The sequence below is a fragment of the Falco peregrinus genome, chromosome 2 (genome assembly GCF_023634155.1).
Source record: "Falco peregrinus isolate bFalPer1 chromosome 2, bFalPer1.pri, whole genome shotgun sequence".
Taxonomy (NCBI): Eukaryota; Metazoa; Chordata; class Aves; order Falconiformes; family Falconidae; genus Falco; species Falco peregrinus.
Genome location: NC_073722.1, coordinates 119,740,801 through 119,761,059, shown reverse-complemented (window position 1 = coordinate 119,761,059; position 20,259 = coordinate 119,740,801). Strand labels below are relative to the sequence as shown.

Here is a 20,259-nt window from a genome sequence, read left to right as displayed (position 1 = left end):
CCTCCTGCCCAAACAGTAACAGACGTTGTCATGAAGACAAGACAGACACCAGCTGAGATGATGAAAGAAAGCCAGAGTTACCTCCTAACTGATGGAGAATGGAAGTTCACCAACCTCAGCATCATTGAATACGTGGAAGAGGTGGATAATGAAGAATATTCTGTGGTCACCTACGTGGTACAGCACTACTTTCCTATTATATTGTACTGATTTGCCACCAAAAAAAAAAAAAAAAAAGTATGAAATAAGATAATTTTCTACACTAGGGAACAAGCATTCACCCAACACATTATCTCCCACTCACCTAAATTTTGTCCATCTTCTTCAACAGATTTCCATGGAGAGACAACCCACTCTGTATATCCTGAACCTGATCCTCCCAACATGTGCGCTGTATCTGCTGGACATGGCAGTGTTGTTTGGACCCAGCTCTCTTGAGGAGAAAATCAGCTTCCAGATTGCCATCATCCTCGGCAGCTCCATGTTAGCTGTGATTCTCAACAACATCCTCCCAACTTCCTCTAACAGACCACCTGTGATAGGTACCCATCTTTATCGAATAAAAACTAACCGATTTTCACACAGGTACCAGCCCTTGGGAAGGTCTTTGGGTATTTAAGGACACGCTTGTGAACAATGAAGTCACGAACAGCTAAGCTGCACCAGCTTGCTGGGGTTGGAAATTTCCCCCCTTCCCCACCAGGCAGCAGAAGGCAGGCAGGATTACATTCAAGAAAATGATGCCAGTATCACAAGCTCGCTTGGTTTTCTGTTCTGCAGTGGTATTCTTCTTGGGCACCTTCCTGCTCATGATCATGGCTCTGTTAGACACCCTCTTCCTCTTACACCAGCAGCACCAATCCCTATGCTCAGGCAAGGCTCTCGGAAGCTTCCAGCGAGGTAAAACCACCCATAACCTCTTAAACAAGCTGGGTTTGCTGCATTTTACTGCAGGTTTGTTTGGGCGAGGTTGGGTTTCCTCAGGGTAACCAACGCCTCTGGCAGTACCAGTGTGGTAGTCACCCACTGACCCCTCACACTGACACATGCTATTTGCTCTTTGCAGACGCACACACCAAGCCAGCAATGAGAGCCACAAACAAGCCGACCACGAAACACCTCGGCGAGGGAGCCACCCTGCTGCTGAGCCTTCCCAAGGTGGCCCAGGGAAAAGGGCAGGTAGCCCAGCCCCACTGGCAACTCCAGGAGCAGGACCCATTTCTGCCAGTTCTGGAGAAGCTGCTTCTCTACAGTCACTTCTTCCTGTCCTTGGTTTTTTTTGCTATTATTTCTATGAAATGGAGCAGCTAGAGACCAGTTCTGCACAGCACTGGTTCAGCTGCTCTCCACTGTATGGCTTCTAACCTCTCCACTGTAATTTTTTTCCTGCTTGATTCATAAAAGTTGTTTCCGTTGCCCAAATAAAAATAAGCAAACCCGCAGGGCCCCCGAGATCTGCATGCTTAGTGCTTTCTCCTCTAATTCAGTAGAACTGTGCATGTTCTTACTCTGTGGGCTAGCAAGGTATCCGAATAGAGTAATTGTGAAATCGGGGGATAATACCTCCATTCTGTCTGTCTATAATTCTTACCGCAAACATGACGAACAGAAAAGGGAACTGATGCTCTTCTCTTATGTAGCTGTTTCCGTTTTGAGAAAAGGTGTTTAAGAATTCCATCTCAGATAATTAAATAAAACAATGCAAGGCTGAAGCATTTGTTTCTCTGAGTTTCAGCGAGATCCACATCATTCAGAAACCCAGGACAGAGAACAGGATCACCAGGATTAAAGGGGTGATATATTTTAAAGCATTGGAATGCTTTAAAAAAAATAATTCTTTTAAATGCATCTCAGCACATCTACACTCCTTCAACTTTTTTCAGTTGGCTGCACCTAAACCATCACAGCCAACCTAGAAAACAGCCCTAGACCTCTGCCTGTAGAACTGGCGAGACGTGTCTCCCACCACAGCGCACATCACCACTAAATATACATTCCAGCATCTCAACAGGTTTCATACCTTCAACTTCTCTATTGGCCTGACACAGCAGAACTACATCCCCTACACCCCAGATGGACAGGCGGTTTACTCGCATTACAGAAGATGCAATAGGGCTCAGTTTGATCAGCAGGTCTAGCTGGGATCTCGGTCCTTTCTACAAAACCGAGCTCACAGGTAGAAAAGAAAATCCAGAAAAAGTGGGCTGTTTGCAGGTCTGTGTATTGTTCCATGTTCTCAAAGCCTTGCAACGTCACGTCTAAGGTCTAAGCCACAGACAGGAGGGAAACTACTTTATTTAGAAGATCACAGCATCTGACAGTCGTTAGACAAACTGCTTCCTGACAAGTTTACAGATCAGCAATGGGTTTGTGGGGCCAGTACGGGTATTTCTCCTTGTCCAGTTTCGTTTCAGGGAAGGCTTCGTGCAAGTCTTCAAGCGTCATCTGTTCAAAGGGAATCATGTTCCTGAGCTTCTGAAGCTTGAAGTGGGAGCAGAGACAAACACGTTACAAGTCACTCGTCAGCAAGAAAAAAGCAAAACACATACAAGTAAAGACAAGGTGTGTGCCAGGCTGGCTTAAAAAGAATATTCACCAAGCAAAGTCCAGACTTACTTGCTGCTCATACTGGACAACACGAGCTTTGGAAGCCTGGACGTATTCAGCAGTGCTCTTTGCCTGCAGGAAAGCAGAGAACATGATAAATATGGTCAGGAAAAGGCAGTGACGATGAGTGAACCTGCAACCCCATGCTGGCTTTAAGTTGGCACCATTACATCAGACAAGTGGATAGAATCTTGATCAAAACCCATCAGCCAAACCCTTCCACGTGCAGAGATCCTCTTCCTTAGCCAAAAGCCACGTATGAAGACCAGAGCCATGCTCTAGCTCAGGCTGCCCTGCCCGTGCAGCACACACAGAACATTCTTTCCCTCTCACTCTCTCCCATCCCCAAAGAAGTCAGAGAAACCCCTGGCATTAGGGAACAGTTTAAACACTTACAGCTTCCTGCTCTTGGGCATCAATTTTGGCAGTTTGTGTATCCTTTGGCTCAGGAACCTGTAGTGCACTGAACTGCAAATCAAAACAGAAAACTGCTTTATAGTTTGACTGAAATAATCCCTCACACCAAGGTCATTCTCCCCAGCAGCCGGGGAGCATTCCCTCCTTTCTTCCTAGGATATGCTCACAACCATCTAAGTTAATGAGCTTTCTAAAATCGATCATTGCTGCTTGACTGTGCCCTTCACCAGCAGCACTGCTCACCTGTGAGCTTAAAGCGATCTACTCTGTACTGCATAGCACTACCAGGACAAATAATACCACACACGTTCATCACAGCACTGTAAAGAGCAAAGCATTGCACTGTAAGCAAGCAAGAACATCTAATACCAAAGACATGTCATATCACAGACTTAATTCCCCGTAAGACAAAGTTCCCAGATCCACCTGAGGTCAGTGGGTCCTCCCTGTCCTTGGAAGCCAGATTTCACAGTGCCACTGACACCACGTGTCCTTCAGCAAAAGCCTCCCTCAGGCTTTTCAGTTCCCACTTAGAGAGGATGGCAATCCTGCAGGCACCCACTAGTTTTACATGTTCCACAGCATGCAGAGCCGTGCTCGCCACCTGCTTCTATTCTTAAGTTAGAGAAATATTTGAACATTTGCTTAAGGAGAGGCACTACCAGAAAACACTCCTGCAGCCAAAATATTTAGCAAGTTTTCTTTCACCAGCTTTCTCACTTTCCTCCTGAAAGATGGCATTGAACTGACCTCCTCGAGGTTAGTGACACAGATCTGCAGGATGTAAAGCTGGGGCACCTGCTCACTAAAACCAACCTCCTCTGCCAATTCTGGCATTTTCCTCTCAACACCAGAAACACCCCCCATTTAAACCTCCAAAGAGCAATGCCCAGCTGACAAAGAGTCTGACCTTCTTCTGAAACTCGTCCACCATGCCAGCTTTAGCAACAGTAGCCTTGTAGTAAGCCCAGTCGATGGTCGGGGGTTTCTCCGGCAGGGTGGCCAACCTAAAGAGACGGAGCAGAGCAGTCACAACCAGCACCAGAACTAACCTCACACTATCATTTGCTCCATGCACAGTCACTTTCCAGACTGTCAACAGTCTGCTAAGTTGAGTTTAAATATTTTCAGGTCCATCATTAAACAAGCAGTGATGAACCATTTTCTGCAAATCCTTCTGCCCTTGGAACAGACTTCTCTGTACAGAAAAGAAGAGTTCAGCCTGCAGTCCTGCTCCACTTCAAACTACTACACAGCATCTCTGGGTGCAGCCCTGTAAGAAGGGATTAAGCAGTCTTCGCACTGTTGAGCTAGAGGCTATTACCTGCAATAGCCAATGTTTGTATCAAGCAGCAGCTGCTGGAGGATTTGAGAAGGCTGATGAATGTGTACAGCATTGAACAGAATAACAAAGTTTGCAAAATGTTTTGAATGTGCCAAAGCGAACTGTTTTCACAAAACTGCTTTTTTACATTGCAGCTGTTGTTTTACTCTGGGAAGGGTTAAGTAAAGAAGATTTGCCAAAAAAAAGAGCCAGCAGCTGTGCTGAAGGTGACCTGTTTTAATGCCTGTATGCGCACTTCTGTGAGACCAGTTACTGACATCAGGCTCAGCCAGTTCAACCAGAGGCTGAACAGTTCAGCTGTGGTGCTGAGCTGCCCCACGTGCAGGAGCTGGGCAGACACTCACCGGGCTGACAGTGCATCGCTGCGGGTCTTCAGGGCGTTGAACATGGCCTTCTGGTTGGGAGGCACCCTCTCAGCGAAGGCCGCCCAGTCAATGGCCTTGATGGCAGCTCTGCGGCCCGCCATGGTTCCGGGCTGTGCCTGGGAGAGACGAGACCGCGTGGGTCACACAGAGTGGGGAGCGGCAGGGCCCAGCAACAGCGGGGCTGGGAGGATGGCTCCGGCCCAGGAACACCAGCACCGAGGGGCACAGGGTAGGCCCGAAGAGGGACCTGGACAGGGGGACCCCTCCTCAGCCCAGCCCCACCCCGCCGCGGCTTCCCACCTGCTCCATCGACCCCCCCCCCCGTAACCCAGGCCCGCCCCGGCCTGCTCCCTGCCTCAGCCCCGGGAACCCTGGAGCCCCCAGCCTCAGGAACCTCAGGAACCCCAGAGCCCCCAGCCCCCCGGAGTCCCCAGCCCCCTGGATCCCTGGACGCCCCAGCCCCCCGGACGGCCCAGCCCCCCAATCCCCCAGCTCCGGCCGCCCCAGCCCCGCGGCCCCGCCGCCCCGCGCTCACCTTCACTGACCGCCACCGCCGTGCCCAGGCGCAGACGCCAGCAGCGCCGGAAGTCCCCCCCCGCCGCCCAATCAGAGCGCAGCCTCACCGGAAATCGCCGCCCCCATCCGTCCCGGTGACGGCCGCCGCTTCCGGCGCGCAAAGCGCTTCCGGGGCAGCGGCGGCGGGCGGCGCAGCGGGCGGTGATGGCGACGCGGGGGCGCTGAGCGGCACCGCCATGGCCGAGCTGGCGGCGGCAGCGGAGGGGCCGCCGCGGGGCCGCACGCCCAGTCCGGGCCCCGGGGGAGCGCCGGGACCGCCCAGCCCCCGCGCGGCCGGAGCGGCGGCGGGCTCCGGTGGGCCGCTGTCCCCGCCCGGCGCGGCCCGGCCGCCCGCCGCCTCCAAGTGGGTGCGCCTGAACGTGGGCGGCACGTACTTCGTGAGCACCCGGCAGACGCTGTGCCGGGAGCCCAAGTCGTTCCTGTGCCGCCTCTGCTGCCAGGACGGGCCCGAGCTCGGCTCCGACAAGGTGAGGCCGCGGTGGGGCCGGCCCCCAGCACAACCCCGGGATGGCGGGGGCCCGGGCGGCCGGTGGCACCGTGGGGCAGCGCCCCGACTCGCTGCAGGGGCAGGGTGACAGCCACAGCTGCCGCTGCTCCCAGGGCCGGCACCCCCAGCCGGGCAGGGCCGAGCCGCAGGGCAGCCCCTCGGTGCCCGGGCCCCGTGTCGCTCTGACAGGCGCCGGCCCCGCATCCCTCGGGTCTCCTTAAGGACACGGTCCCAGGGGTGGCCGCACCTCCGTGAGCGGGGCCTGGAGCCCACCCCGGGCCTGCAGCGCCCCGCCGCCCGCGGTGGCACGGCTCCCCCAGCCGCAGGGAGGCAGCTGGAAGGAAACTTCCCCTGGAACCAGTTATTTTAATAATTTCTCACCCCGACATGGTTGCGTTGTTTTTTTTTTTTTAATACATTTCACTTTACTCCCCCAAAACATACATGCATGTTCTTTACGTGGGTGTACTTTTGCAGGCACTGCAGTTTACCGTAAGGATTTTGCAAACTGTTGTTCTTGTAGCTGCGGGTTTCCTGCAGGATCTGCTGCGCAGGGTTTTGTAAATGTTTTGTGGGTAGGTCAGACTGAGAATGTCAGGTCTCTTGCCACTCACTGTTTTGATTAAACTCCAGTTTGATCAAAAGATAAATCCTGGTTGCAATCAAAATATCAGTGAGCAGAGATGACATTTCAGAATGTTTTTGCAGGTTTTTATTGCTTTAGAGCAGATTGATTGGCAGGAGAAACGTTGCTTTAAAGCAGTTTAAGGGAGTGATATGAAAAGAGTTCTGCACAGGAGTTGTCAGCGCTTCAAAGCTGGCTCAAGAGATGCTTTTGGTTGTGAATTGTTTGTTATTTAATGACAACAGTTACTGTATTGCGAGAGACGTGGCTGGGGCATTGCCATGTGCATTTTCAGTAGTAGAAGGGAGAAAATATCCTAGGCTGTTAGCCAGAACTGGAGATCCCACTTTCCTCCAGAGTCTCCTAGTTAAACTAGCCTGGAAAACAAATGTAGACAGAACACAACTCCCAGCTTTTGGCTCTTACTATTGCAGTGAAATAGAACTGCTAAGCCCTGCTTTTCTCTCCAGGTATATAAACTCTGTTTGTAGAAGTCCTTGATTTGAAGCATCTGCTAGCGTTATTGAGCTGCAGCATTCGTAGCTGAGTTCAGATACTGAAAAAAAAAATATGTTGGTTTAAACATGGGGTCATTCTAACACCTTTCACAGGCAAATGAATCCAGGTTCTCAAGGAGAAACTGTTCAATTTATTGTTTTCAACTGAAATTATTTTTTACCTGGTGCCACTGAACCATCCCTGCTTCATTCCTATACACACTCCACAGGATGAGACAGGGGCGTATCTCATCGATAGAGACCCCACATATTTTGGTCCAATACTGAACTACCTCCGACATGGGAAGCTCATCATAAACAAGGAGCTGGCAGAAGAAGGTAAGAGAAGAATACGGGGGAAGAACTGCAAATGCTTTTGATTTTTGATAGCAGGATCCGAAAGCCCACATCAGAAATGGGCCTGAGTGCATGGGGTTCCTGACGTGGCAATGCGTAAGGGTGTGAGCAAGCCACATTTCCCAGTAGTGCTGTTAGTTGGTACCATTAGTTTCTCAGAAGGATGCTCATTAACAGGATTAAATAATTCTCTATCTTCCTGAAAGCAGAGGCCTGCAACCCGTCACAGTTCTGCTTAGCTCAAAGGCTTCTGTTAGCAGAGCAGAAGGTCTATTAGCACATCTCCTCTCCCTCCACAGACAGCAGGTCTCTACAAGCAGGCAGCTTTGGTGACTTCTCCCTGATGGGGCTGTGCAAACAAAATTGAGATTGTACCACAAGGCTTCTGATAATCCCAGGTAAAGGGGAACAGTCTTGCTTAAAGATCTTCTAAGTCACAAAAGGAGGTGACAGATAGCTGGTCATCTTCTTCCAGCTTGAGAGCACGCGATCGGTGGCAGTCTGTTCAGCATCTGGGGATTTTCTTATATCTAGGTTAGATTTGGAGTCAGGAGCAGGTGTGGCACCCTTGTAGCAGAATCATCTTCATTCTACCTTGTTCAAAGTAACTGAACGTGTCTCTGCTTTTGGTTCCTTTCTTAGGGGTACTGGAAGAAGCGGAGTTTTACAATATTGCATCCCTTGTGCGGCTGGTGAAGGAGCGGATACGGGATAACGAGAACAGAACCTCTCAAGTAATGCACAGGAACGTTTGTTGTATGAAGTCAGTCATTTTCTGTAGTGCAGCAGGAGGACGAGTGTGGCTGCAGACACTTCTAGTAGCACTCTTGGGTTTAGCAGTCATCTTTAACAGGGGGAATAAGTGCTTTTAGGTAGAGCCAGGGCACAGCTAGGAAAGAGTATCCTTTATGGTTTTGCAAGCACAGACCACCAAGTCATCTGGTTAACGTTGTAGAGAAGGGCAGTGAACAGTTAGACAAGAGGGGCCAGGAGCAAAGATGGGTTCTTATAAAGCAAAATGCACTGCTTTGGTAGGTAAAGAATAGCTCAAACTCTTCCTTCGCTAAACCACTTTCTGCCCTTTATATCCGTCTCTCTCTAGCAGTTTTCCCCATTGCTGCTCAGTTGATATTGACATACCCAGTAGATACAATTTCAGAAGAGAAATGAGCAGTAAATGGCTTTGAAAGGCAAAGAAGTTTTGCTTGCACTGGCCTTTAGATGCCTAGAAGGCTTTTGAGAGGTATGCCAGCTGTATGTACCTGTTTGAGAATCAGTTGGATGGTCAGAAGGATGAATAAAGCCTGTGGGGCTCAGGCTTCCTCAAATAACAAGAGCAGAGCAGGAGAGGCTTATTAATTTTCTAGCTTTATACTAGTATAACAATTACTAAACTCACACTTATTTTTATTCTCCATGCTTTAGGGACCTGTCAAGCATGTGTACAGAGTCCTGCAGTGCCAAGAGGAAGAGCTCACACAGATGGTGTCCACCATGTCTGACGGGTGGAAATTTGAACAGGTACCATTACCAAGGAACGGCAGAATCCCTCTGAAAGCTGCATATGGAATAAGCAGAGTTTGCTATTGAATTGCACTTCACACTGCTGTCTTCTTCTGAATAAGCAGTCTGAGCTGAGCAGCAGTCCAATGACATGAAATAACTGACAGGAAAAGGCAGAATTCACTCAAACTGCCAAGAGAGATTTCATTTTCTGTCAGGACTTCTTGTATCCTTGTCAAATCCCAGAGCAATTCTGCCCTTTTCCCACATTTCATTGCATATACCAGGCCCCAGTACAACAGCTTTATCCAGGAAGATTAATAGAACCAAGAAAAAACATGGCGCAGCTTTACTGGAAGCTCAAAGCCGTGACTCTGGCATTTGTTAAAGATTCACTGAGTGACATAAGTACACTGCCTGCAGATGCCTTTGTAACACAGCTGGTTTCGGGGCCAGATGTCACCGAAATTGCACGTGGCATTAGTTCCAGATTTGGTTTCTGGAATCAAATACAGTCCTCTTACTTAGGAGGACAGAGAACTGGAAACCAGCTAGCATACGTGCTAATGCTGTATTAAGAAAGTGCAGAATAGGCTCTGCATTACAGCTCTGCTGTCTTCCCAGTTTGGCCAGCTTCAGTACAAGTGGATGTTGTGGGAAATGTGCTGATACAAAGCGAGGCATAAGATTAGCAACAGCACTTCGCTTGTTCATATGTATCTGTTCTGTAAAGCCTGGAAACTCCTGTTGCATAGTGGAGAGGCAGCCAAAAACTCACCCCTGTGAGCCAGTAGTGAAATCTTGCAACCAAGAGCCACAGCAGCTTTATGGAAAGGCAGTTCTGCAACATACAGGTTTTGCTGTTCAGAAATCTACTTAACAGAATTTGCCTTTCACACATGCATGTATACACCCCCAAAATCAAAAGGCTATCTGCAATGCCCTGCATGGGAATCTACCCCTTACATCTTTCCCAGTCTTGCTTTTCAAATCTACAATGACAGGATCAAGATACTAGTTCCAAGCAAATGGTCCTTCTGCCACCCACCACCTTTGCACAAACCACTGAGACCACTACCAGCTTCCTTCCTGTGCACTGCAGGCAGCAGCAGAATGTCCTGCACACCCCACTCCAGCACACTCCCACCATCAGGAGCTGTTCTTGCCCTCCCCAGGACTTGCATTCAGGCTCAAACACCCCCGGGGGCAGCAAGCCTAAACAGAGCAGACTGACACAATGCTTTGGTCAGGGCTAGACCTCACACAGCAGTACAGCCTCTCTCCATCTGTGAGATGGTCCGGACGGGGTCACAGGGCCGGAATGTGGCAGTGGTGCAGCACAGGATGTGTCCCATGCTGAGACGGGCCCTGCTGGGAGGCACATTGTAGCTGCAGCCTATCGCCAAGGTCTTTCCCCAGATGTGCAGCCCGGCACAGCTTCTACCCTCCACCAAATCGTGCCACTTGGCATGCTGAGGCATGTTAGGAAAGAGGGTGACAGATCTCCATACTGGGGACAAAGAGAGCCTATTACTAAACCTTAGCCTGGATGCCAGTGACTGAAGAGAGCAGGCAATCCTTTCACTGGATCAATTGATCCAGTCACTTCATAACATCAAAAAGGCTGGCTCAGAAACCTGCAGGGGAGCCAGAAGCGTAAAAGCTGTTGCAGCCTTATTGTCTGTCAGGTTTGGGTTCTTGGAGGACCATACAGCCTTTCACGTTCTCTGCTTTGTAGCATTCAGTCCTGCTTAAATCAAGGATGGAATAGAAATGTGCTATTTTAAGAAGCTTAAACAGTCAAGATGGGGAGCAGGGAAGGAAAAGAATTTTTTTTTTTTTTTAATCCTGTGTAGCTTTTGCCCTCAGCACAAACATCAGAATCTATTTAAAACAGTACTGGAGGTCAGTCAGTGTGACAGCCCCCCAGGTCTTCCTGCAGCTGCACTGTGACCACATAGGTGGTCATCAGTCCAGGAGGGCTGTGGACTGCATCTGTCTAATATATAAATACAGAGGTGTCTCTTCTAAAATCCATTAGGACATGGAAGTTAGGGTGCATGCTGCATAATAAGGTTTCCTAGATATACTCAGTTGATAAGATTCACATTGCTTTCTTCAGATTACTTAGATTTATTGTCTGGAAAGCAGAACAGAGTTGTAAATGACAAATCAGCTCTGCACTCCAGGATGTTCTTTTAATATAATAAAGATAAATGAGACAGATGGGATTTCTTGGATCGAGTCCAGACCCCTCATCACAACAGTAATAGAATATAATCCCATTTATGCAGCTACCGAACTCCATCTTGACAGCATCTACATAAGGAATGGTGCCGGTTTGCCACATGTTTCCCAGTTAATCTAACATCTGTCTGTGGTAGAGTTTCCTTTCCAGTTTTTACACATCAAAGTCACAGGGCAAGTTGAAGCCAAGTTCAGCATGGTCTGGGCTAGAAAGTCTGTGTTGCCTGCCCCACACCTGAATTAGCTGGATATTCTATATTGCAAAATCTAACGTGTTTTTCCTTTTTCCGCCCTCAGTAATTGGAAAATGTCCTGTTACGTTCAGCACGGCAGTTTCAGGCTGGAATTTCTTCCCGGGGCTCCAGGTGCCACAAGAGGGCTCTGGAGCTCAGCTGTGTCTGACACAGGAGGCTGCAGGGAGACACTTGGGGTCCCAAATGGGTCTCACTGGCCAGTCATATCTCACAAAGCAGTTGTATGAATGAAACAAAAGTCAAGACTTGTTGATAGTTACCTTGGCTCTCTCCTTTTGCACAGCTGATCAGCATTGGATCTTCCTATAACTATGGAAATGAAGACCAGGCAGAATTCCTCTGTGTTGTGTCCAGGGAGCTCAACAATTCTACCAATGGCATTGTCAAGGAGCCGAGCGAGAAGGCAAAGGTAAGGCATCTGCTCGCATGCATGGACCTGCATTCCTCTGTACAAAGAAAAAGCTCCTTACACTAGCAGGTCCACAATTCGTAGCAGTAGTTCTGCAGTACCAGCTTTCCCATTTCCTCCTGTATGTGTGATCTTCCCCTCTTGGAAGATTTCATGTTTTACCGTAGGACAAGAGCTAAGGCTCTTTGTACATTTTAAATCAAGACAAAAAAATTAGAGGAAAGAGATAGACTTGAAAGAGGAAGGCACCATAGCAAGGACCTTTGAGATCGGTAACATTTTGTGGTTGATGGATGGTGCAGGGATAGATAAGGTTGTTTTTTCCCTTTCAGTCCACTCTTCCCCCAGCCAGGATAGCAACAAAAGGCGACATTCTTAACTCCTGGCAGGCAGCTAAGCAGGATTTCTAGAAAAGGGGCTCAGTCAGCTTTAACCAGCCTGTCATTTGTTATCGGAGCCTAAAAACCAGCAAGCTACTACCCACATTAGTCCATCTTTCCTTTCTCTGCAAAAACAAGGACTCTGCACATGAACTTTTGCATCTAAACTTGTGCAAGGTATTTACAGAAACTCTTTTCTTTTTCAGATTCTTCAAGAGCGAGGATCCCGGATGTAATTCAAGAGTCCACCCCGTTAAAACTCCCAGATGTCAAAAGGGCAGCCTAGCTGAGCAGAGCATCTCTCCGCAGTGCAACCTTGCCCTTGTACAGTAACCGAGCTAATGCAAAGCAAAGCCGAGCCTGTCCTGCCAATGGCAAATAATTCTGGTCATAACCAAAGGCTCCCCTCTTACCCTGGAAACCAAGGAAGGAAAGGACTCTTCCAGTTGGATAATCCTTTCCACAAGTATTAGTTTTATTTTCTTGGCCAGCGCTGTATTGAATTTTTCCCACAATGGCTGGGCCGGATTCCCAGTCAGAGCCTTTGTGAAGGTTGCTCAGGTCCACATGCCCTTGTAACCGGTCCCACCTTCCACAGGCTGGTGTAGGTGGGCGGATCTGTGTTTGAGCTGTGCCATTTCTTGCACCCAGGTCTGCCACCAGAAAAGTGCAGGGACCTTGCAATGCTCCCCTCCTAATCAGCCAGCCCCCCCAAATCAGAAGAATGGGGCTTTAAAAGGAGAAACGAAACAACCACTCGTAAAAAACCCACACAGACTTTTCCATTCTAGCTTTGTATTTGTTCCTTGTTCAATTCCTAAGAGCTGAGTTTAGATACTAAGGGGAGGGGAAGCTGTGTGTACATCTGACACAGGTCTCACTGTTAACACTATTACATATGGGCTCCTGGCATTTTCCAAAGCCCATTACTTCGCATGCATAAACAAAGAGACCTGTGTTCACCCAGGATAGTGACAGTTCTGTCCTTAGCCCTTCTCTACGGCAGAAGAGTGGTGACATCTTCCTCTCCCATACCCTGCCACGGCCATATCTCAGCCTGGTGCAAAGTCACAAGGTTAGGGACTCGTTGCTGCCAAGTTCAGCTTTGCCTTGTTTGTCTCCAGCAGCACGGGCTGCCCGTCTCCTCTCTTCTCGCCCAGGGAGGACTTCAGGCAGGATTTCTTTTGTACTGTAGCAAGCAGGTAGGTTTAGTTTTAACCCACGAGATCCTTTGCGGAGGAGATCCCCTATTTACATGCAGTGATTTATCTGCAGCCCCCTCACATCCCCACCTTTAAGAGATCACCTCAAATTGCAGAGGGGCATCACAGAATTGGGGGGAGGGGGCGGGGGGGTGGTGGAAAGTTGCCAAACTGTTGTAACGTTTCTTGTCCAAAGTGGTTCAGTGTCGACTTCTGTGACTTTTCTTTCCTTTGGGTTTTATTTTTCTGGAATGCCTTGGATGGATGTGCAAAATGTTCATTTGTGCCTCTCTTGAATTCTGATCTAAGCCAAACTGCAGTCACTGGTTCCCTCTGTGCCATCCCTAACCAAGGGCATGTCCCTCCTAGTCTGGTAAATGGAATTTCTTAGGAATTTGCTGCATGTTTTTCCCCTTTCATCCAGGCTTTGTTCTTTGTAGCCCAAGCGTCCAGGCATTTGGGTCTTTTTGAGTCAAGTCCCAAACTGACATTAAACGCAAAGCTTCAGAGATGCCGGAATTCACAGACATTAAGCTCAGAGCAGATGCTTCTCAAGAAGGTATCAGAAAATTCCTCACCTGGGCTGAGGAGTTGGGCTCCTTTCTGGAGGACTTCAGCTACCTGTGATCTCATAGTTTTGAGATAGAATTAGGCAGGTTTCCCATCTTCTTGCTTGTTGCTGGCAGGCCCTTGCAGCCCCATTACCAACAGTCCAACAAGCAGTTCAGCAAGACGCGCAGCAAAGACGCTGTCACCGCTGCACTGTCTGCCTCTCTTCAGTTCTGTACATACTCTTGCCTGCCCTCTCCCATCTTGCTTTGCCAACGTACCTCCTCCGGTGGAAGCTTTGCCTCATTCTCAAGAAAAGCTGGTTAATTACCTGTGCTAGTTTAATCCCGGTAACAACAGACTGTGCCAAATGTCTTTGAATTCACATTGTGTCAGTTACAGGCTGCTGAAATGCAGCCGGCTTGCCATCACGCTGAAGAACCCAGCTCTTCTTCCCTCCATCTTCCCTGCTGATAACGTGGTGAGGTGGTACTGGTGTGATTAGACCGTACGCCTTGGCTGGGCCTAAATAACACTGTGATGTGTACAGATCTCCTCTGTCGGTATCTTGTAGCCTCAGTCATTGTCCGTCTGTGCTCACTGCTAAGAAATCAAGCAGCATGTGTATGCAAGTTAGCAGGCTAAAAAGCCCTTTAACACTCTCATCTGTCTTCTTTCCCTTCCTCAGACAAGGGAGTTTCTGGGAACTGGTCAAGAAATATCAAACTAAAGGCAACAGGAACCGGTCGAGCAGTTTTTGTCACATCCATGCCAGCTGAGCACCCTGCTGTTCAAACCATCAAGCTCAAAGCATCACTAGTTGCAAAGGGAGACTTTCTGTCCAGTACAGCTCAAGTAGGTAAAAGCGATACCTCCTTGCTCTTTTGTATCACCACAAATGCCGTACGTGGTGAAGCCCACCGGAGGACTGCCAGATGCGAGAGTGATGCTATCACTTTCCCCTCTGAGCCACAGAGAGCCTAGTAATTACCATCTGAACGGAACAGCTGTTTAACTCAAATGCATTAAAAAGGCTATCAAAGTTGCATCTTGGTTTTCCCCTCCATGCTGCTTTCTGCAGCGAGGACGCGCCAAGGGATCGAAGACAATTTGGGTTCAATTGCAGGGTCTTCTAAGTTCAACAGAACAAATTTATGGTAGAAAACCCATCATTGGTACTGGACACTCAAGTTCTTGGGTGATACTTAGGACCAGGCATGAAGTCCATCCCGAGCAGGTACATTCCCAGTGGAGGATTTCTCCTTTCCTGACTGCTAGGTCACCTTTACCCTGCGACCAAGGCAGGTCTCGGCATCATGCACCCGTTGCATCCCTTCTGTGCTCAAGACAGGGCTTGTCCTTCCATTGCCTTTCACTCAGTCACAACTATATCAAAACCAGTGCTGAATTAAGATGAAATTTATCCCATTCACTCTCAAAAAGGTAGCATGGTGTGGTGAGTAGGGTAGGTGAGCAGGGGTAGAACTACTGGAATATCCAAGAGCGTTTGTGCCTCTTGGGAAGGTTCACTTTAAAGCATTAATCCTGGGAATGGAGAGTATGACACTTTGGTTTTTTTTTTTTAAACTTTCCCAGTGGCCTAAATTGTTCCATTGTGGCATGACTGGAAATAACCTCTTAAAAGTGTCTTTGTTTCTGCACATTTTTTAAAAAAAATCGATTTTTCTCAGGGGTGACTGAGTGGGCTGAGGCAAAGGGGGCATGTTTTGCTGCTGGGCAATGGGACGGAGCAGCTCCCCAGTCCTGCAGCTGGGCTGTGGGCTCCTCCCCTCGCGTTTGCCTGCAAACCTGGAGGTTTTGTACAGTTTGTCACATGTCAGTGCCCTTTGCTACCGTTTCTCTTTGTTTATTAAATGTGTTTGAATAACAGTTGAGATTCTGTGATTAATTATTTTTTTTTTCCAATAAAGATTCTGAAATGGGTTTGACAAGTTTGAACAAACGGTCTACAGCCTGCTGCTTTCTCGGCATCCATGTCCAACCTTCCCACGCAAACACTGCACTGTGGGGAAAGGAACCTGCAAAATGGGTACCTGCTTCGGGCCCGTTAGAGAAATGGGCCCGAAGTTCAGTTAGAGAAATGATTTGCCAAGAGGAGACTCTTAATTAGATTTTGGAGTCCTTCTAATGTTACTTTCAGAGAAAGAGGCAAACCGAAGCCTGTTTCTGATTTTCTGTTCTACAAAAAGAATTTAAACTTCCACGCTTATCTTTACCATTTCCACTGACAACCACAAGCAAGCAGAACAGCAATACAAGCGTTAAGTGTGAGTAGCTAAGAAGGAAAGAGGATTTTTTTTGTCAACTTGCCTTTGCTAAACCCCTGCTCGACTGTGGAACAGCACATTGTGGCAGAAAGGTCAGACTCTTTCAGACAGCTTTGCCCCTTCCTCTGCCACAACAGACCCACGCTGAACCTCTGCAGGAGCTTGCAAACAGCTCTTCACCTCCCCTGCAAGATAGAGACACAAGGTTCTTGCCAGAACCACGACAAAAGGGAATGAACATGGGAAAAGTAACTACAGTTTCTTAAAGCTGGCTTCCCCTGGTGTTCTGAGCCTGCAGCTGATGTGGGGTGGGAGTGCCCTGGGCACGGGCATCAGCCCAGAAACCCTGTGGGCTGTTTTAAATAGTTGCGCTACTCCCGCCAAGGCTGCCAGCCTTCCCTGCCTCCGTGTCTTTAGCAAGACGGGTGGATTAGCCGAGATTTAGATTCTTTCCTGTTTACAAAGCATTGCAACTCAGAAATGCTTGAAATACAGGTACCGATGGATGGATGAGCAGCGGAGCAGCGAAGAGGCACACCAGATAGCCAAGCTTTGGTCATGCCAGAAGTGGGATAACATCAACAGTTCAGGCCAACACACGGAAAAGGAGGAGCAGCAAAGCCGTAAGTGAAGAATGGAAAAACTTGAATTTAGTCTTACTTTTGACTACAAGTGGCTGTTGCCCACTGTAGCTACTCTGAAGGCTGCCCTGCAGGCACACTACCTGCCTCCATCCCCCCATGACAGCAGCCTCAAGCCACGGAGCAGGGAGGGGGTCGATGCATCCCCAGACCAGGGTTTGATGCCAACATGGTGGAAAGAGATGAGACTGTCCCCTTAGAGGCAGCTCACCAGCATGGAGGGCAGAAACCACGGCTCAGCCAAGTCACCACGTACCACAGGTCGATTTAAGATGGTACTTTGCAAACCTCCTTGACCCCTCCCCATATTTCCATGCCAAACCTCACTGGCAGCCCAGACCTGCAGTCAACTTGCCCAAAGCCAAGTCATGCTCCAGTGCCAGCAGCATCTTGGGCAGAGATGGAAACTGCAGGGCTGGCGCTGCTGACGCCACACGCGTATTTGTTCACGTTCACAAGATAGGACTTGTCAGCAGAAATTCAAATTACAGCCAGCATTTCAGGCCTGCAGCCATCACCTCCCTGCTCTCCCATTTTGGGGCTGTCCTATAAGGCCACATAGGCTGGAAAAGCCTTTAAGCAGCTCCAGGTCTGCCAGGCAGGAGGTTCCTCTAACAAAACACTACATCACCATGCAGAAGACACAAGTGTCATTCAGTGGTTTGCAGAAATCACAAGCTGGAGCTTTCAAGCCTTTGCACCAGCCCTCACTTTCCCATTCCAGGCTACACAACCCACTTAACACCTTTTAAAAAGGATTGCTTTACTCGCTGCGCGAAACACAAGTGATGCCCCAGCATTACCAAGCAGCAAGAGGCTGTGCAGGATAGGCAGCAGCACTGCAGGTGTTAACTTACCCAGAACAAAAATGAACCCTATAAACCACTTCTTCCTAAGCAGATCCTGCTGTTGCCAGGGGCAGGCCAAAGCTCAGTTCTCCCTGTTGCCAAAACCCAGGAGGCTCTAGACCTGTTGCAGCAGCAGGAGAAGGGGGAGAGGGGGGCGGTTTGCAGCAGAACTGGCCTCAGCAGCGGGTTAAGGCCCTTGGTCTTGGCTGGGTTTGTCAGAGCACCCCCGGCTGCCTCCAGACCCCACTGCCCCAGGAAGCTGTGGGATACCCAGCGGAGGCACCTTCCCAGGGACAAGCAGCATCTGTGGGCGAGGAGCTCCATCCCTGGGGCTGTGCCACCACTAAGGCAGCACAAAAAACACCCAAGGAACCTAGTACCTGTCTACGGCAGGATTTGGTCCCTCCTTCCCCCAGGGGCAACCTGGGGAGAGAAATTCCCCAGGTGTCTTTGCCAGGTGCTGGGGAGGAAGGAGAGTGACAAAACATCGCCTAGATTTTCCAATAGCCACAGCGTAAAGTCAATAAGCAGCGCAGACATCCGAGCTGCAGCAGGACTTTAAACCCCTTTTACCAGCCTTCGCTGCACTGGAAAGGGTGTGAAAGGAGCAACCCTGCATTTCTCCTCTGGAAGGAAAGGCTCAGGCTCCGGCCGGGGCTGAGCCCACCCTGGCCACCACACTGTGCCCAGGGGCCACCTGGCTCGCTGGGGCTGGAGCTCACCTCATGGCAACTCTGCAAAACTCCCATTAGTCATCCCATCCGGCAGCTCCGCTTGCCCCTGCCAGTTTTGCCTGGGGCATAATTAATTTGTTTTTCTGGCCTGCCAGCTCCTGTCTGCAGACCAAGAGGAAACCTGAACTGACATTAGAGATCAGAAAGGGTTTCAGCAGCGTCCAGGTACCTGCCAGCATCCAACTGCTTGGCCTGGGGCTCCAGCACAAAGCAGTGGAAACTGCTGCTGCCTTTCCCCTCTCCACACATGCCTGGGAGGGTGAGACCCGGCGCGATGCTCTGGCTGCGGCCATAGGTGCATCTTGCCCCACACATACGCTCTTCTGCTCTGCCCCAGGCTCTCACGTAAAGATGAAGGTCAGTTCGTCACTCACCCACCCACCTTCACCCGGAACAAAGTGATCTATTTGCCAGATCTATTTGCAGACAGAAAGCCTGCAGATACTTTCAAGCCAGTTTACTAACTTGTTTGGGAAACAAGGACCTTAGCTACCGTCCTTCCACCCAGATCTGGTTTTGAGGCAGTCACTGAAGGTTTAACCCAACTTCCATATGGGCAAATAACCCCCATGTACCATCTCCCTTCCAGGGCTGGGGAAACACGTTGGTTTCTTCAAACCATAGCAAAGAAGGAGCTGCAATCCCCTTAGCAATTGCCTTCAGATTGTGGTGTAACGGATGAGCAAAGGTATCAATATCTGACCCGCTGGCAGTATTCGCTACTAGATGCCTCCATCCCTCCTAGGGGTTCCTCAGGCTTCAGCAGATGGGGGGGGGGTCTGATAAAAGTCCACCATCAAGCACAAGGAGTTCTCATGCTTCAAGGGTCCCAAACAGATCCCCAGCGAGCCAAGGGCTCAGCTGCTCCCTGCGTCACCACCAAAACCCTTGGGAAAGGCGAGCACCTTCCACCCATGGTCTAGCTCAGGGCAGTCTGGGCAGCAGGTCTGTCACACAGGGAGAACACGCACCAGTGATCCTGTTGAATTCAAATGACAGTGGCTAAAAATGAGGAAAACCATTTGGGCAACCAAGCAAGGAGTCAGGACCTTCACCCAGGCACTGAGTTCAAGATGCCTCAGAAAACAGGCAGATTAGTCACTAAAGGGCTAGGAAATACCTAACGGTCACCCTCATCCTCATATTTCAGTGCATTTTCATCTAAAATTTGAAAGCAGGGAAACATGTGAAAAAAGTAAGAAGGGGATGGTCATATTTGCCAGATCAAAGGGGTTTTGCCCAATGAAGCAAAAGCTCAAGGCCACGTTTTGTTGTCTCCACACACCACCCTGACAACACAACCCCAAGGCACACGGTGACCTGCGCTTCCCAGCGGGATGAAGAGCTCCTGTCTTCCCTTTTCCAGAAGTCACAAGGCTGAAACTGAACCTTGTGGGCATGGGCAGGAAAAGCCTAGGTGTGGGCCCTAAGTTGTCATATCTCCTGCCCTGTCGTGACTTCTAGGCATCACCTGCACCTTCGTTGGAGCAACTGTCCTCCGACAAAGGACCAGAGAAGAGCATCTGCTGGGACCAGCGCAGCCAAAGCTAATTCTCTTGGCTAGGTGGAGTCCCAAAACCTCCTGGCTTCCTCAAACCCACACTCCACACACCTCCAGTGCCCCACAGCCTCCTCCACCTGCCCCAAGGATCCACCAGCCAGTCACAGGGACACACTTCTCTTGACCCTTACCCCACCAAGTCCCTTTATTCCTCATTAATAAAAGCCAAGGTAAGTGACAATTAAGATCTGCTAGAGGGAAACCCCCCCCCCGCCCCTGTTCAGGGTCCCCAGATGTCAATCCATGGGGGTGGGCTCAGCAGGGTTAGACTCTCCCCCACAGCCCATTGCCCCCTCCCCGCGCCACACCCTCACCCACCAGCCAGATTTTCACACAGCTAACGATAAGGTAACGCCATTTCTTCCAA

General features: G+C 49.6%; 2 protein-coding genes across 3 annotated transcripts; one reads left to right on the top strand and one right to left on the bottom strand.

Annotated features, from left to right (window-relative positions):
- Positions 1–2,277: 2,277 nt before the first annotated feature.
- On the bottom strand, positions 2,278–5,369 carry ATP5PD (ATP synthase peripheral stalk subunit d). 2 transcript variants are annotated; one of them, XM_055795969.1, is made up of 6 exons: positions 5,270–5,369; positions 4,714–4,844; positions 3,935–4,031; positions 3,004–3,075; positions 2,617–2,679; positions 2,278–2,481 (listed from the first exon to the last, which is right to left on the bottom strand). In XM_055795969.1, the coding sequence occupies exons 2-6, from the start codon at positions 4,833–4,835 to the stop codon at positions 2,350–2,352; spliced, it is 486 nt and encodes a 161-aa protein (XP_055651944.1). In that variant the 5' UTR covers positions 4,836–4,844; positions 5,270–5,369; the 3' UTR covers positions 2,278–2,349. The 2 variants fall into 2 exon arrangements, with proteins under 2 accessions (XP_055651944.1, XP_055651946.1); XM_055795971.1 differs by having other exon boundaries at positions 4,714–4,850; positions 5,270–5,334.
- Positions 5,370–5,407: 38 nt separating this feature from the next.
- On the top strand, positions 5,408–15,710 carry KCTD2 (potassium channel tetramerization domain containing 2). The gene is made up of 6 exons (XM_055795968.1): positions 5,408–5,777; positions 7,150–7,258; positions 7,919–8,010; positions 8,702–8,797; positions 11,564–11,689; positions 12,276–15,710. The coding sequence occupies exons 1-6, from the start codon at positions 5,487–5,489 to the stop codon at positions 12,303–12,305; spliced, it is 744 nt and encodes a 247-aa protein (XP_055651943.1). The 5' UTR covers positions 5,408–5,486; the 3' UTR covers positions 12,306–15,710.
- Positions 15,711–20,259: the final 4,549 nt, after the last annotated feature.